The 17,703-nt window shown below is 37.6% G+C and overlaps 1 protein-coding gene across 1 annotated transcript in view; it reads left to right on the top strand.

The window, feature by feature from the left end:
- ABCA13 (ATP binding cassette subfamily A member 13) overlaps positions 1 to 17,703 on the top strand; it is a 461,928-nt gene that overhangs the window by 219,471 nt on the left and 224,754 nt on the right. Inside the window, exons 35-37 of the mRNA XM_056138421.1 lie at positions 6,699 to 6,833; positions 7,892 to 8,069; positions 16,912 to 17,130. Of these exons, the coding sequence (XP_055994396.1) occupies positions 6,699 to 6,833; positions 7,892 to 8,069; positions 16,912 to 17,130 (532 nt within the window). The remainder of the gene's footprint in view (positions 1 to 6,698; positions 6,834 to 7,891; positions 8,070 to 16,911; positions 17,131 to 17,703) is intronic.

The following is a 17,703-nucleotide window of genomic DNA, read 5'->3' as shown; positions in this document are numbered from 1 at the left end:
ACCCTCATATCTATTATCTATTCAACTCTATTCAATTGTCTCAAGGTCGGTCTTTATTACAATTCCATGCTGCTCTAATTTCTACCACTTTACAGTTCAGTTTGAAATTGGGGAAAGGGATGCCTCCCATCTTTATGAGGCATGATTGTGAATGGGATTTTTAAAAAACATCACTTTCTCTCTTCCATTATTTGTGTATAGAAAAGTCATGAACTTTGTGCATTGTTTTCTAACCTATCACTTTACTATACAAATCAACTATTTCTAGGAGCTGTTTTTAAAAGTTCTTAGGACTTTCTAAATATAATATCATGACCTTGATATCACTTTCTTGCCCAATTGCTATTTCTGCTACTATATTGAATAGAAGTGGTGAGATTGAATAGCTTTGCCTTTTGCATGATCTTTGAAGGAAGGCTTTCATTTTCTCCCTATTAACTATAATGTTTGGTGTAGGCTTCAGGTAAATTAGTTCTGGCTATAATGGGGAAAATTACTTCAATTCTCATTTTGTTGAGAGTTTTGTCATGAATGGGGGCCGAGTCCTGTCAAATGATTTCTTTGAATCTATCTATGTGAACATATAATTTTTTATTTTATTAGTATTGCACTGTGTTGATTGATATTAGCCGAAAGGCTGAGAAGCGAATACACATTTTAAATCATTCTTGCATCCTCAGGACAAATCCTACTCGGTAATGTTGTATTATTTTTTTATGTGTTGTTCAGTTCCATTGGCTAGTATTTTGTTGAAGATCTTTGCATCTGTGTTCATCAAGGATATCACCCTGTATAGTTTTTAAATAGTCTTTTCTTTTTTGTTTTGTGGTGTTTCTGTTTTTGGTATAAAAGTGGTTTCCTTCTTAGAAAATGGGAGTTTTTTTTTTCTTCAATTTTCTGGAAAAACCTGAAAAGGACTGACAGTATGTCCTCTTTGAAAGGTTTGAAAGAACTCTGCAGTTTATTCTGGATCTGAGCTTTTGTTTTGGGGAGAAATTTTGATTACCATTTAAATTTCCTTGATAGTGATAGGTCTGTTTAGATATTCTACATCATCTTTTTTCAGACTTGAAAGGTAATGGAAGTGTAAAAGTCCATTTCTAGGCTCTTATTTTATAGCATAAAGATTCTCAAAGTAATCTCTGATGATATTCTGTTTTTCTTTCGGGTCTATTGTGATGTCCCAAATTTCACTTCTGATTTGGCTTTTTAAGGTTGTATCTCTTATTTTGTGAGTCTTTTTTTAGTTTTTATCAACCTTATTTACTTTTTCAAAAAACTGTCTCTTAGGTTCATTGATATTTTGGATTTTTTTTGAGATTCAAGTTCATTAATTTCCGCTCTAAGATTTGTTATTTTCTTCCTCCCCTGCTTTGGGCCCTCTTATTGATCATTTTCCGGTTTCTCAAGTTGTGCAGTAAAGTTATTTATGTGTCCCCTTTCTTTCTTCCTGATAGGGTTCGGGTTCGGGTTAGGGTTAGCACTCTTTTGCTGTGTCTCATAGCTTCTGGTAGCTCATATCTTCCTTCCTGCTTGTTTCCAGTGATATTATGAGTTCCTCTCTGTTTTCCTCTCTAACAAACTGCTTTTTAGTAGTGAGCTGTTTACTTGTTTTTGATTTAATTCTCCATTTCAGTTTGTGATTGATTTCTATTCTCAGAGCCTTGAGGACTGAGAAGATGGCTGATACAATTTCTGTCTTCTTGGCCTTATAGATGTGTGTTTAGTGCCCAACATGTGGTCTCTCTTGGGGAATGTTCATATGCATTGGATAAGAATGTATATTTGGATTTGGGGGGAATGAAAATCCCTGTCTATATCTACTAACCCTGTATCTTCTATTTCTTCCTTTAAAGTCAGTATTTTCTTGAGTTTTAATCTGTTTGATTTATCAAGAAGTGACAGAGTAATGTTGAAGTCTTCAACTACTTTGCTGCTGTCAATATCCCCCCTTGAAATTGATTAGCATTTTCTAAAGTATTTTGCTTTACTTATTGGTTAGATACATATTAGGATTATGATTTATTACTGATGTTCATGTACCTAATTATTCAGCAGTTATCCTCTCTGTCTAATACTTTTGAGCCAGAAGTCTATGATATTTGATATTAGTATAGCCACCCTTGCCTTTTTAGGGAGTAGTTTGATTGAAAGTTTCTCTTTCAAACATTGACTTTTAGTCTGTGTCTTCTGACTATTCAAATGTGTTGTAGATAGAAGAATGTTGGATTCATTTTATTAATCGACTTTGACTCTCTGTCTCTTAATTAGTGCATTTAGTTCATTGACATTAGGATTACTGTCATGGAATTTGTGCCATATTTCTGTAAAAGTTGGTGGGCGTATGGAGTTTGTCTGATCTTAATGTTGCACTTGAGTTTGGTTAAAGTTATTTCTATGTCTATGAAGCCCCTGGGCTCTTGTTTGTCAATGACATTTTGCATTATTCCTTCAAATCTGAAAAAGAGTCTGACTAGGTAATGTATTTTTCGTGAGGCATTGATTTCATTCAGGAATTTTGCTGTTTATTTTTGTTTTTAACTGTACCCACCATTGTCTTTGGGTCCAGAGTGTTGCATTTGACAAGTCTGATGTAAATCTTTGGTATATTCCTTTTTATGCAATTTCCTTCTATGCTCTTGTTGGTTTCAGTATCAATAATTTTTTTCATTCTGATTATGATATGTCTTGGAAGGTTTTATTGGGTGGGAGGGGCTCTTTTAGCTAGTACTCTTCATGCTCGTGGATCTGGGTGCTTGCATTCTCCAGTTTTGGGAACTTCTCAGCAATGATGTCTTGATTTTTATTCCTTCATTGGTATTATATTCCTGTCTCCCTGGGACTCCAATAAGTTTTATGTTCTTATCTTTTAACTCATCCCTAAGAATTTTTGTCTGCTGATCATTTCTTTTGAGATTCTGTTCCATCTTCTGCTATTACCTGTAGGTTTTCCACATCTCTTCTTTTGTACCCAGCTGTTCTTACTCTACTGCTGAGCTTCCATTTAGTTTTATGTTTCACCTTCCAAATTTTTTAATTGTGACATTTCTGATAGTAGTTTTCTCATTTATGATCTCCTGTCCTCCTGTGCATTATTGGCTATCCATTCCATTGTTTCCTTGAGCTCATTAAAAATCTTCACCATGTTCTCTCTGAAATCTTCATCAGATAAATTATATATGTAGATATTCCTTGTTGTACCTGTATTTTAAACCATAATTCCCAGAAGGTAGAAGAGCAGAGAGAGAGACAAAACACACACACACACACACACACACAGAGATACAGAGGTGGGGCAGAAGAAGAGGAAGAAGAAGAAGAAGAAGAAGAAGAAGAAGAAGAAGAAGAAGAAGAAGAAGAAGAAGAAGAAGAAGAAGAAGAAGAAGAAGAAGAAAAAGAAGAAGAAGAAGAGGAGGAGGAGGAGGAGGAGGAGGAGGAGGAGGAAGAAGAAGAAGAAGAAGGAGGAGGACGAAAAGGTGCAGGAGGAGGAGAGGAGGAAGATGAAGAGAGGAGGAGGAGGAAAGTTTCTGCCATTGAAGCATTCTGCATGGTGGAGCATTGGTGGAAGGGAAATTGAGGACACTGTGAAGGGACAGGCGTTGGAACACTGTATGACTGAAACTCAATTATAAACAACTTTGTAACTGTGTATCTTGCAGTGATTCAATTAAAAACATTAAATATTTCTGTGAAAAAATAAATAGAAATTGGAAGAGTAAAAATATTGAGAGGTGATAATGATCAAATAAACTTTAGTTTCAACACAATGAAGGAAAGTTTACTTTTATGTAGACTGACATTAATTTGGAAAATATGTATGAGGATATGATGCTGATATGTTTCTTATGGAAGTATGAGCGTTGGAGGTTATTTTTCTGTGTAAGTTTTTTTTCATAATTTTTATTAGTGAAACACCATGTGGTGAGGTACAGTTGTAGACTTACAAATTTTTGTGCTTGGGTTTCATTTATACAATGATTGATTAACAGTCCCCCCATCAGTGCCCATTCTCCACCACCAATGATCCAAGTATCCCTTCCATTCCCCATACCCCCCATCCCACCCTGCCTCTGTGGCAGAACATTCCCTTTTATTCTCTCTCTCCTTTTGGGTGCTGTGGTTTGCAAAAGAGGCACTGAGTGGCATCATGTTTGGTCTATAGTCTACTTTCAGCATGCATCTCCCATCCTGGGAGGGCCCTGTCAACACCCTTTACTTGGTGCTCCCTTATCTATCTGAGCTGCCTTTTCCCCTAGCATGTGCAGCTAGCCTTCAAGCCATGGAGTGAACCTCCTGGTATTTATCTCAACTATTCTTGGGTGTTAGTCTCCTATTTTGTTACTTTATATTCCACAGATGAATGCAGTCTTTCTATGTTTGTTCCTCTCTTTCTGACTCATTTCACTTAGCATGATACTTCCCATGTAGTATCATTTGTATGTAAATGTCATGACTTCTTTTTTTCTAACTTCTACATAGTACTCCATTGTGTAGATGTACCAAAGTTTCTTTAACCAGTCATCTGTTCTCAGGCACTCAGGTTTTTTCCAGATTCTGGCTATTGTGAACAGTGCAGCAATGAACATAGAAGTGCAGATGTCATTTATACTATACTTTTTTGCCACTCCGGGATATATTCCCAGGAGTGGTATTGCTGGATCAAATGGGAGCTCGATTTCTAATTTTTTGAGTATTGTCCATACTGTTTCCTAAAAGGGCTGAATCTGTTGGCATTCCCACCAGCAGTGAAGGAGAGTCCCTTTCTCGTCACATCTGCGCCAACACTGATTGCTTTTGTTCTTTTGTATGTGGACCAGTCTCTGTGGTGTGAGATGATTTTTCATTGTTGTTTTGATTTGCAACTCCCAGATGATTAGTGATGTAGAGCATTTTCTCATGATCATTTTAGCCATTCGGAATTCTTCTTTGAGAAAATTTCTGTTCATTTCATCACCCTAATTTTTTGATGGGGTTGGATGTTTTCTTCTTGTGGAGTTCAATCAGTGCTTTGTATATCCTTGATATCAACCCCTTATTGGATGGGTATTGGTAAATATCCTTTTCCATTCTGTAGACTGTCTTTGTATTCTGGTCACTGTATCTTTTGAGGTACAGAAGCTTCTTAATTTAAGATAGTCCCATTTGTTTATCTCTCTGTTTCCACTTGGTTGGTCAGTGGAGTGTCATCTTTTAATATTAGCCTCAATATCATGAAGGCTTTTGCCAACCTTATCTTCAATGTACCTTATGGATTTGGGCCTGATGTTGAGATCTTCAATCCATTTTCATCTGACTTTTGTGCACGGTGTTAGGTTGAGTTCTAAGCTCATATTTTTGCATGTGGTTGTCCAGTTATGACAGCACCGTTTGTTGAAAAGACTTTCCTTGTTCCACTTCATATTTCCCTACAAGGATACCCATGAAATTCTTCAAAGAAATAGATCAAGTACTCCTAAAATTCATATGTAACCACAAATGCACACTAATAGCTAAAGAAATTCTTGGGAAAAAGACATGGGGAGACATTACCCTCCCCAACTTCAAACTCTACTACAAAGCCGTAATAATTAAAACAGCATGGTACTGGAACAAAGGCAAGGCTGCAGATCAATGGAACAGGGTGGAATATCTGTAGACACAACCCCAAATGTATGAATGAATCTTTGATAAGGGAGCAAGAAATCTGTGAAATTTTTAATTGATTAATTTGTTCTTACATCCATTCCTACTTTTTATTGTTTTCCATACATCCATTGGTATTGGGGCTAGAGTAATAGCACAGCATGTGGGGTGTTTGCCTTATATGCAGCCGATCCGGGTTTGATTCCTCTGTCCCTCTTGGAGAGTCTGGCAAGCTATCGAGAGTATCCCACCTGCATGGCAGAGGCTGACAAGTTACCCGTGGCATATTCTATAAGCCAAAAACAGTAACAAGTCTCACAATGGAGGTGTTACTGGTGCCTGCTTGAGCAAAGCAACGAACAAGCGAGGACAGTGCTACAGTGCTACAGTGCATTAGTATAGATAGACCAAAGAAAAGCAATATAGATGGTTGACGGGCATTGGTGAGACTTTATCTGTGAATAATTATTTAGTAATTATTCAATATCTACTTTTATTTTAAGTAAATGTATATTAACTATTGAACTCCAGATCAGAGTCTCTTTTGGAGAAGAGAATGTGGATGTGTCCTAATAGTCGACTGTCAGTCAGACTGAATTAGGAGAGTAAGTACAGCCTGCGTGCCTAATGCTCTCTTAGGTTATTGTTATTTTGGCTTGTATACAGGACACATTGTAAAAAGGTTAACATGAACTAACATTTTACATTAGCCAGCTAAAAATATTTTATTACAGAATTTTCTTTTAAGTAATCACTGTCCTCCTGTTGTTCATTGATTCGCTTGAGCGGGCCCAGTAATGTCTCCATTGGAGACTTTGTTGTTACTGTGTTTGGCATATCGAATACATCACGGAGAGCTTGCCAGGCTCTGCCGTGCGGGCGAGATACTCTCGGTAGCTTGCCGGGCTCTCCGAAAGGGGCGGAGGAATCGAACTCGGGTCGGCCATGTTGGCTGCGTGCAAGGTGAAATGCCCTATCGCTGTGCTATGGGACTATCGGGCTGGAGCTGGCGGTGGCCATAGGTTTCTTTTAAGTAGAAAAAATAATTTAGTTGCTTTTAATTTCTTATTTTACAGGAACTTTTGGTTTGCGGAAGCCATGGTATTTCCCCTTTACTCTGTCATATTGGAAGAACATATGTGGTTTGATAGAGAAAAGTCCACCTGTGCCACGTTCTGATCTGTTCTTTATTGGGAATTTTGGAATAAAAGGTTGGTAAAGAGTACTGCTATTAAGCATAGTTTTCTTCTGCTCAGTTTTGGCTTTGTTTTTCAATCAAAACTGAGCATTTGTAAATATATGAACTGTTCTCTGCAGCCTAATTCTAGACTCTCCTCCTCTTAAATTATATCATCGGGTAAAACTGCAGATATTGGCATTTATCTAACTTGAGTCGGGAGTTGGAGATCTTAGCACTATTGTCTATTTTAAATGCTTCCAGGCATTATATACATTTTTACATGCATTATTATTGAGAGAGTTGCACCTTCAACTCTCAAGTTGAGGCTTGACTTGTATAAAAACTAAGAGTTTTATGAGAAAAGCACTTTCCCTTGTGCTTTTATAAATATTAGAATATGCAATTCAAGAGAGAATGTTACTCTCCTTTATGAAAAATGCTTCCCTGGTTAGAGACAGAATTTCTGGAATTTCTTTGCTTCATTCAAAAACTACTGCTTTTGATTACTTCAGGGCCATAATAATAGTACAGTAGGAGGGGCGTTTTCCTTCCCTGGAACAAACTGAGGTTCAACTTCTGGCACCATTTATAGTTCCCCAAAGCCTGCAAGGGATGATCCCTATGGGTGGAGACAAAAGTAAGTCCCCCCAGTCTATTTTTTTTAAAAGGATGACTTCATGGGGATTTGCTGATAAAATTCCATCATGAAGGACTTAAATCAATGTGCTAAACGCTATCTATACATTTATAATTTATCTATCTATATATATCTGAATTTTGTATTGCCGATGGACAGAATCTGCAGATAAACTTCCATCATGAAGGACTTATGTTGGTGTTCTAAACTATATGTGTATATCTGCTAACTTTTACCTTATTGGAAGTAAATTCATTTGATATTTTAATGTATAAGCTACCTATTTTGTTCTTCCATATGTATATGTATGCATTCTGTTAAAATATAATTCATTTAAAATATAATTTGCTTTTTGCCTTTAGTAAAAAAAATATTTTGAGTGTTTTATATGTTGTAGAACTCAATTGGTTCACTTTTGAAATCTTCTCAGTGAATTTGTCTCTTTTTCATAGGATCATCTTTGCAAAATGGGGAAGGAAAACTTGAAGAGGGTTACCCAGGTGTTGAATTGGTATCTGTGACTAAGGAGTTTGAAAACCACAAAGCCATCCAAAATCTCACCCTCACCTTTTACCAAGACCAGATTACTGCACTGCTGGGCACCAATGGTGCTGGAAAGACCACTGTCATGTGCGTACCACTCCAAGTTCTGCACTGGGATTCCTAACAGTATGGCTTGACTATAAGACAGACTGATTTATATTTCTTGTTCTGTTTACACAAAGGAGAGAGATTTTCTCTTCCTTTAATCACACAAGAAAAACACAGCTTGAGCAGGGTTTTGGAGTGGGGGTGTATCAATATTATATATATTTGGTTATTTTGCCCCCAGTTATAAACATAATTCATATTTTACCATCATTCTTGAAAATATTGTCTTTATAATTCTGCAGTTTAATTTTATTTGCACATCTGTAAGAGATTAAATTTGAGTTAGTTTGTTTCCAAGTATTCTAAGTGACTTGATATTCTTTTATCATGTTCTGTGTTTGTTTGTAGTTATTTGTTTTATTATAAATACTTAACCTTTGTTTTTGGCTCCATCAGATATATGATGCTAGAGAAATAAAGAAAGCAGTGTTTATAGGCCTCAAACTGCTCAAAAATTATAGTTTGTTTGAAGCTACCTCTTAATTCTCAATTTTATCTTTTCACTTATATATAATATTTATTATATGTAAATATTATACATATATATTTTGGGTAGGAGTAAAGTAGTACTTTTGCACTACACTGTCTTCCCATTGTTCATCAATTTGCTCAATGCGGGCACCATTAATGTCTCCATTGTGAGATTCATTAGTGTTTTTGGCATATCGAATATGCCACAGGGAGCTTGCCAGGCTCTGTCGTGTGGGCGAGATACTCTCAGTAGCTTGCCGGGCTCTTTGAGAGGGATGGAGGAATCGAACCTGGGTTGGCAGGGTGCAAGGCAAATGCCTTACCCGATGTGCTATCCATCCAGCCTAAAGTAGTTAGAATAATAAAATGAAAGATTTGATTAAAAGTAATTAATAACTCTATGTGGAGTGAAAAATAACATGTATCATATGCATTTGAATGGACATAAAATTGATGGAAGCTTTCTTCTTAAAATAAAACTGAAGATCTCATTGAGTAATATTTTTAAATGTTATTCAATCTGGGAAAGTAAATGTTGCACAAAGAATGACTTAGGAAGCCAGAATTCCACAGCATGCTTTTCTTAGTTTTATTACCTTATAATATTTTTGGGGGGTGATGCACAGGCATTACTCCTGGCTCATGAACTCAGGAATTATTCCTGGTGTTGCTCTAGAGACCATATGGGATGTTGGGAATTGATCTCGGGTCACCTGTGTGCAAGGCAAACTCCCTACCCACAGTGCTATTGCTCCAGCCCCAATTACTTTATAATGTATTTATTTATTCTATTGAAATAATGAATTTACATTATTTCAGAATTATTGTTTTATACTTGCCATGCCAGTTTACCACAACAACTACCAGATTCCACTTTCCCAATATGTCTCTCCCTTTTACAAATTTGTGTCACATATCAATGTTCTGTTGGCACAATATCAGACTTTATTTCCACTGGGGAATCTCTCATCTCTTGCTTGGTTATTTATATTTCACAAATGAATAAAATTATTTAGAGACTGTTTTCCCTTATAGCTCATTCATTTCAGTTAGCATGATACTCAGCAATAAATTTTAAATTTCATCTTTTTACATGGTTTAGTGATATATACATGACTTCATAATCTTTTATTGGACAGTTGGATTATTTCCAGATCTTGTATAGTGTGAATAATGTTGTGACTAACATAGTTGTGGAAATACCCTTAAGGTCAATTTTCCAGTGTTCTTTCTTAGAGTATGTGCTAAAGAGAGGAATCACTGCATCATATGGATTCTCTATTCTTATTTTCTGAGAAGTCTACATGCAATTCATCCATAAGGGCTAGACCAAGCAGAACTTCTAAAAACAGTAATTCAGTTTCATTCTTCAGTGCATCCCAGGCCAGCACTGAGTTTTCCTCATTGTATTTTCTATAAGCCACTCTCACTGGTGTGAGATCTCTCTCTCTCTCTGCTTTAATTTTTATTTCATTGATAATCATTGATGATCAACACTTCCATATATCTAATAGCCATTTGTATGTATTTCTCAATGATGTGTCTGTTCAGCTACCCTGCCCAATCTTTAATAAGGTAACTTGTTTCTGTTAACTGAGCATGGTGTGAGACTTATTTATCTAAGAAATTATTTCTTTGTGTCTAATATATGATATGTGAATATTGGGTAGGGTATTTTATCTGTATTATAATTTTGTTTTCCATATGGAATCTCTTATATTTAACAAGGTTCCATTGATTTATGTGCACAGCGGGTAAGGCGTTTGCCTCATTGAACATGGCTCACATGGCCAACCTGGGTTTGATTCCTCCGCTCCTCTTGGAGAGCCTGGCAAGCTACCGAGAGTATCTCGCCCACATGGCAAAGCCTGGCAAGCTACCCATGATGCATTCAATATGCCAAACACAGTAACAACAAGTCTCACAATTTGTGGTGTGACGTAACTGGTGCCTGCTCGAGCAAATCAATGAAAATCGGGAGGACAGTGCAGTGCAGTGCCATTGATTTATTTCTGCTTTCATTCTTTGTTAATGAGGTTGTCTTACTGAAGTCTTTTCGGAGGGAATTACTATGGAGTATTGTGCCAATGTTTTTTCAATGCATTTGATAGACACAGACACAATATCAAGGCTTTTCAATACATTTCAAATTAACTTTTATGTGTGGCATGATATAGAGTTCTGGTCTAGATTTTTTTAAATTTTTCACATGTCTAGTCATGTGAAACTTTCCCAACATAATTTTTGGAGGGTCAAATGTGTCTCCTAACAACTTGTAGAATTAAATTTCTCTCTCTCTCTCCCTCTCTCCTTTTCTCTTTCTCTGTTGGTCTTTGTTTTTGGAACACACCTTGAGGCTCTTAAAGCTTATGCCTGGTTCTGTGCTCAAGAGATCATGACAAGTGGGGCAGGGTGCCAGGATGAGATGTTGTACGGAATTGAAGCAGGACAGCTATATTCAGGGCAAGTGCCCTATTCACTTGTAATATTGCACTGACTCCAGGGTTTAATTTAATGATCCATCCACCTGATTGGTGAATTTATAATATTTACATTAATTGAAAAAACTTCAAAGAATGAATTTGATGCCATCATTTTATATGTTTTAGGTTTGTTTATATCTATGACCCTATTTTGCTTTCTGGATGCACATATTCTTCTGGAGGCAGCCATTTAACACCTTATATCATTGATTTAATGACAAGCAACTTCTTAAGTTGTTCGTTGTCGGTAAAGTTTTTAATTTGTTCTTGAACTTAAATGAAAACCTGGTTAGATAAAATGTTCTTGATTGAATACCAAATTAACTCAGTGCATTGACTGTATCATACTAACCCCTTCTTTCCTGTTCGGTTCCACTATAGGATCTAACGAAGTTTATAAACTCTTATTTATAAGTACTTTTGCCTTTTATCTCAGTGCTCTTAAAATTATGTCATTACTTTATACCTTAAAAAGTCAATTACAGTGTGTAGATATTCTTATATTTGTATTTGGTCTGTCTGGAACTCCTTGTGATTTCTGAAACTGGATCGGTGTAAGTTTTTTGTTTTAATTTCTCACATCAAAACATCTTCCCTGTCCTTACTTTATTTATTTATTTATTTATTTATTTACTTATTATTAGTGAAACACCATGAGGTACAGTTGTAGGCTTACAAATTTTTGTTCTTGGGTTTCAGTTATACATTGATCGAATACTCATCCCTCCACCAGTGCCCATTCTGCACCACCACTGATCCCAATATCCCTCCCACCCCCCATCTCCCTATCCCACCCTCACTCTGTGGCAAAGCATTCCCTTTTGTTCTCTCTCCTTTTGGGAGTTGTGGTTTGCAAAGGAAGCATTGAGTGGCAATCATGTTCAGTCTATAGTCTACTTTCAGCACACATCGCCCATCCTGGGAGGATCCACCCAACACACTTTACTTGATATTCTCTTCTCTATCTGAGCTTCCTTTTCCCCTAGCATGTGCGACTGGCCTCCAAGCCATGGAGTAAACCTCCTGGTACTTATCTCAGCTATTCTTGAGTGTTAGTCTCCTATTTTGTTACTTTATGTTCTCCAGATGAATGCAATCTTTCTATGTCTGTCCCTCTCTTTCTGACTTATTTCACTTAGCATGATACTTTCCATGTAGTACCACTTGTATGTAAATTTTATGACTTCATCTTTTCTAACTGTTGCATAGTATTCCATTGTGTATATGTACCAAAGTTTCTCTAACCAGTCATCTGTTCAAGGCACTCAGGTTCTTTCCAAATCTTGTGTATTGTGACCAGTGCAGCAATGAACAGAGAAGTGCAGATGTCATTTTGACTGTACATTTTTTGCCTCTCTGTGATATATTCCCAGGAGTGGTATTGCTGGATCAAATGGGAGCTCAATTTCTAATTTTTTTAAAAAAATTTTATTAGTGAAACACCATGAGGTACAGTTGTAGATTTACAAATTTTTGTGCTTGGTTTTCAATTGTACCCATTGTTTACATTAGATATTTTGCTGTCCTTTAGCTTGGTAATTTATGATTAAAGTTTCTTCAAACTTTGGATTTATATTTTTTCTAAATCTTCAGTGAAGTTATCCTTTTGACATCAATTTGGTGAACATGTCTTTTTATCAGAAAGTGTTGAGATAGTTCCACTTTTGATATCAACCATTAGCATTGATTTCTTTGCTTCTTCATTTTGCCTGACTCATATGAGTGATCACGATCATGATCACGACCACCCTGTTGTTCGTCGATTGCCTCGAGCAGGTGCCAGTAACGTCTTCTTCATCCTAGCCCTGAGATTTTTTTTAAAAGTACCATATTCAAGGCTTTTTCAGGGTTAGGAGAATGAGACCCATCATTGTTACTGGTATTGGCATATTGGGTATACCACGGGGAGTTTGCCAGACTCTGCCGTGTGGGCAGGTTATATTTGGTAGCCTGCCAGTTTGTCCAAAGTAGGAATGAGATGATAAGATGTCGCTTGTCATCAGTGCTTCTGGGAGCTGAGTGTGATAATCTCTGGATCCTGGCCATTGTTGGAGTTACACGGCAGTTGGTGGGTTTAACTGTCTAGTTACTGGCAGGTCCAGTCCCAAACCGTGCAGACTTGGAGATCTCAGCCCCGGGTCCCACACACCTGGGTTCCTCTGCCAGTTCTTTTATGCGTGAGGCTCATCCAAGTGTGTGGAGAGTGGTCCCAGCATGGCCTTGGCTGGGCCCCGGAGGTCTTCAGGTGTTGGGCCCTGGTGATATGAGTGATATGAGTGATAGTGTTGAGGAAATAGTTTTGTATTGTCCTGAGTGGTTTGTATTTGTTTTATTTCCTGATTCACCCCCAAAACAGGTAAAGCACTGAATTTTTCTTTTTCAAATTTACTTATTTAGCGGGCCTGAGAGATAGTACAGTGGGCATGCCACTTGCATTGCTTGTGGCCAACCAAGTCAATTCTGGAGCCCCATATGACTTCCCAAGCATGTGGATTCACCTATTGTGGATTTCAAAGAAAAGCGGGACTTGTGGGTTCAGTGGCCCAGAGTCATCTCCTGGCTGTCTCATGGTGATGGATGGATAAAGAACACAGGGCCCCAGACTTGTTGGTACTCAGTTGATTTCTCTCTCCTAACATCATCTGATCTCTCCCTTACAGCACAGTCACAGATGTAGTTTTGGTCGTAGTCCCAGTCATCATATTTCCATCATCCTATTTCCCTTTTTCTTTTTTATAGCATAGTTATGTAGAAATCATGATGGGTGACTCCCAGGAGGGGAGATGCATGTCGAAAGTAGACTATGGACTGAACATGTTTGCCACTCAATGCCTCTTTTGCAGACCACAACACCCAAAAGGAGAGAGAGAATACAGGGGATTGCCCTGCCACAGAGACAGGGGGGATGGGGGGATGGGGGTGGGAGGGATATTATCCATGGTGGTGGAAAATGGGCACTGGTGGAGGGATGGGTATCTGATCATTGTATAATTGAAACCAAAGCACAAAAAATTGTAAATCTACAACTGTAAAAAAAAAATAAAATAAAATAAAGGGAAAAAAAAAAGAAATCATGATGGGTGAGGGTAAACAGAGGTGGGGTTGCACGTTGTCATAACAACAAACAGGGATAAATCCACTCCTCAGGTTAGGTTCTAGGATATTAACTCAAGGACAAGATCTCATCTGAGGGTTCAGCTTTCTAGATTACTAGGAGACTCACTCAAGTGTAGGATTCTATCTAGGGTGTATTGCTTTCTCCTTTCCTCAGCTATCAATCCATTCAAACAACCATGGTATATCTACTTCTTACTAATATTTATAGTCATTTTTTATAAACATAGCAAGCAAGAGATATATTAAGCTTAAAGCTTAGTTCTTCCTGGGGACATATTGCTATATATCCCAGACTGTAGTCCTTAGGCCAGGTTGGTCTTCCTAACCCCAGCAGTGGGTCATGACAGAATTTATCTATGACCATGCTCTTATTATACCTCTTATGGCACTTAGTTGATCCTTTCCTATGCCAGGGTAGTTTACAACTTGCCCTGGGTCCATTCTGTCCCTTGCTGGGATCCTCTTTTTTGGGCATGTTAGAAAGTAAGGGAAAATGAGATCTAAGTCAAGTAAATATGATGGATACCCAGGAGTAAATATTATTTGGAGTCAATTAACTCCCATGTTACAAAAGCATAGCATCAACTGTCTTCCTGTGTCTATACAAAAAGGACATTGCTAAACCATGCAAATGACATAAAGTAAAAAGAAAAGCAATATAGGATTATTAGTGCCTGATGGAATTGGGTGTGCTTCAGGAGCACTCTTGTGTGAGTAACTCAATAAACTAAGCTCCCTTTGGGAGGAGCAAGGACAGCCCAATATTATAAATCCACTCCTCAGGTTAGGTTCTAGGATATTAACTCAAGGACAAGATCTCATCTGAGGGTTCAGCTTTCTAGATTACTAGGAGACTCACTCAAGTGTAGGATTCTATCTAGGGTGTACTCTATCTGAGAGTCAGTGTGCTCACGGTGGGTCTTCAATAAAACTCTGTCCGAAAACTGCTGTCCTGATACTGTTGTCTCTGGTTCAAGTGCAGTGATCTCTCTTTTTTTCTAATTTTCATTCTGTAGACTGACAAACTAAAGTTAATTTTCTATCAGAATGATGAGAATAAAACTGAAAATTTCTTGATGGTTCAACTTCACTTGAAGTGTGTGTTTGAAATGCGTATTGGATCATTCCAGGGACTGTAACTTCTGGCAGTTACCAGTTGGGACATGCAGACACCAATTAACAAACTCGTAGTCAATATTTAAAACAAAAGACTCAGTGACTCATAAGGCTTGGGCATTCACTATTCCACAGTTGTCCCTAATGTGGTTTGAAAATGATACAGAAAGCAGTACTTAATTAAGGTTTTACAGGTTTGATTTATGTGCTAGTAATTGTATCTTTTGAAATGTCTGAACTCTGATACAGGCTTTTATGGTGCTAAAATGTCTGAGTCAGATAATAATGCAGAACAATTTTACCATGCAAAACTTTTGCTGCCTTATTTTGATCTGTCACTCAGTGACAGCCAGTGTTTGATTTGCACTGTAAAGTAGTTTGTATCTTCTGAATGGTGCCTGACTTCTGGCACTTAGCATGTTGCACAGAGACCTTTATGGTGGTAGCTCTTAGTTGGTTGGCCATTTTGTTTTCCACTCCATTGAAGTACTGAAGCTAATTTATCCTTTCTTCTGTTAGTGGCAACTTCACCCATTTCTTACTTTTTGAGATAATTGTCAGCATTGCTGGAAAATGTGTGTATTTTTTTCTTTGTATTTTTGTATTTTTTCTTGAGTTTGCCTGAATTTTTAGAAATTAGAAAACAACTCACAATGTAGGTAAGAAACTTTCTGAAATGACACAGAAATAGACAGTCCCCAGTATACCTTAGAGCAAGTTAGACAAGTGAATTTCTAGGCAATGAGTTGCTTTAGCCTCTGATGGGCAAATGTGCCAGGTGTGTGGGAAAGACCTGGCCAGAGAATGGAGTAGAAGTTTGTGTTTCTGCCACACTTATATCCAGTTGTGAGAATTAAGTTAGTAGTCAGTATACCTTGTATTTTGGGAGGTAGAAAACCAGTTGTGTTCAGGGCTTATTCCTGGCTCTGTACCCAAGGATTAATCCTGTCAGCGTTTGGGGGCTATATGCATTGCTGTGGATCAAACTCAGGCCAGATATATGCAAGGCAAGGCTCTTACCCACTGTACTCTCTTAAGCCTTGCCCCGTATTTAAACCTGCTTGATCATCTGTAAAAATTAAAATTGAATTTTTATGATCATGAGTTACCATTTACTCTGTTGACTACAGAATTTTAAAATAAAGGAAATATTGTAGAGCAGGGCAACAGGCACTAGAGCATATGCCTTAAGTGTTATTCTAACCTCAACATATAACATTGAAAGGGATTTGACAAAGCATAATGGAAAAAGTAATACACCAATAGTGTTAATGTCTAATGTGGTTGGACTTCCTGTAAGCCAAGATCCTCTACAAAAATGCGTGTATTTAGCAATAAAGTGAGCTGTGATCAACTGTTCCCAGAGGGTGTTTCTCCATGCTCTTGTTCTTCTTTATCCCATGGCCAGGCTCCTGTGCTGACTTGGTGTGCAAGGTGTCTGGGCACCTTGGAGTTAACTATTCCCCAAGAAAAGATCAACTCTGTAATTCCAAAAGTAAACTACTAATCGTCCTGTGAATCTATTTACAGCTCTTAATAGGTAGTACAAAGGTTAGATTAGTGGTTAGTGTTTGCTTCCATTTCCAGCAGTTGCATTTTGTAGTATCCTCGATGTGTTATTTTTTTCCTTATAGGTCCATGTTGACTGGCCTCTACCCACCTACTTCTGGAAACATCATCATCAATGGCAAGGACCTACAGACAGACTTGTCTGCCATCAGAGCGGTGTTGGGGGTGTGTCCCCAGCGTGATGTCTTATTTGACAACCTCACTGTGTTGGAGCACCTGATGCTCTTTGCTTCCATCAAAGCACCACAATGGACCCAGAAGGAGTTGCAGCATCAAATCAACAAGTTAGTATAGTAAACTTCTTACGTCGCCCACACTCAACATGTATAAATTAATGAAGAATATAAAATGCTTACAAAAATATTTAATGTCCCTGTGCATGAAAAGAAAAAACCAAATGACATTTACTGTAAAAATGGGTGATGAACACTAAAGCTGAGATGCCAGAGACATCTTAGGAGGACATTTTATTTGATGTGGTATGTTCTGTAAGTAAGCAACAAACACATGCAGAGTAAATAGGGTGACATAGACTGTCAGTGGGAGCCTTATTTCTGGAATATAGGTTTACATATTTGTCTAAAATGAAGGGTGGAAACATTCATTACAACCTATAAAACTGGTTGTAAAGAGCTTTATTAAATATGCTGAAGAAGATGAATTTTTGTCATGCAATAAGGGTATTACAGTGTGAGGTGACAATAACTTAAGAAAGCAACCTTTAAAACAGCAGTGAAGATAACATAAGAACAGAGAAGATCCTATCAGAAAGAGGACAGTAGATCCTTATATATGTTATTGCCAGTGAAGAGTAAAAGAAGGTGCAAGGTTTGAATAGTTATGAGGATTTGGCCATG

This window comes from Sorex fumeus, unplaced genomic scaffold, assembly GCF_029834395.1.
Source record: "Sorex fumeus unplaced genomic scaffold, SorFum_2.1 ptg000128l, whole genome shotgun sequence".
Lineage (NCBI taxonomy): Eukaryota > Metazoa > Chordata > Mammalia > Eulipotyphla > Soricidae > Sorex > Sorex fumeus.
Note: the sequence above shows the minus strand (reverse complement) of the source record. Positions and strands in the feature narration are given on the sequence as shown.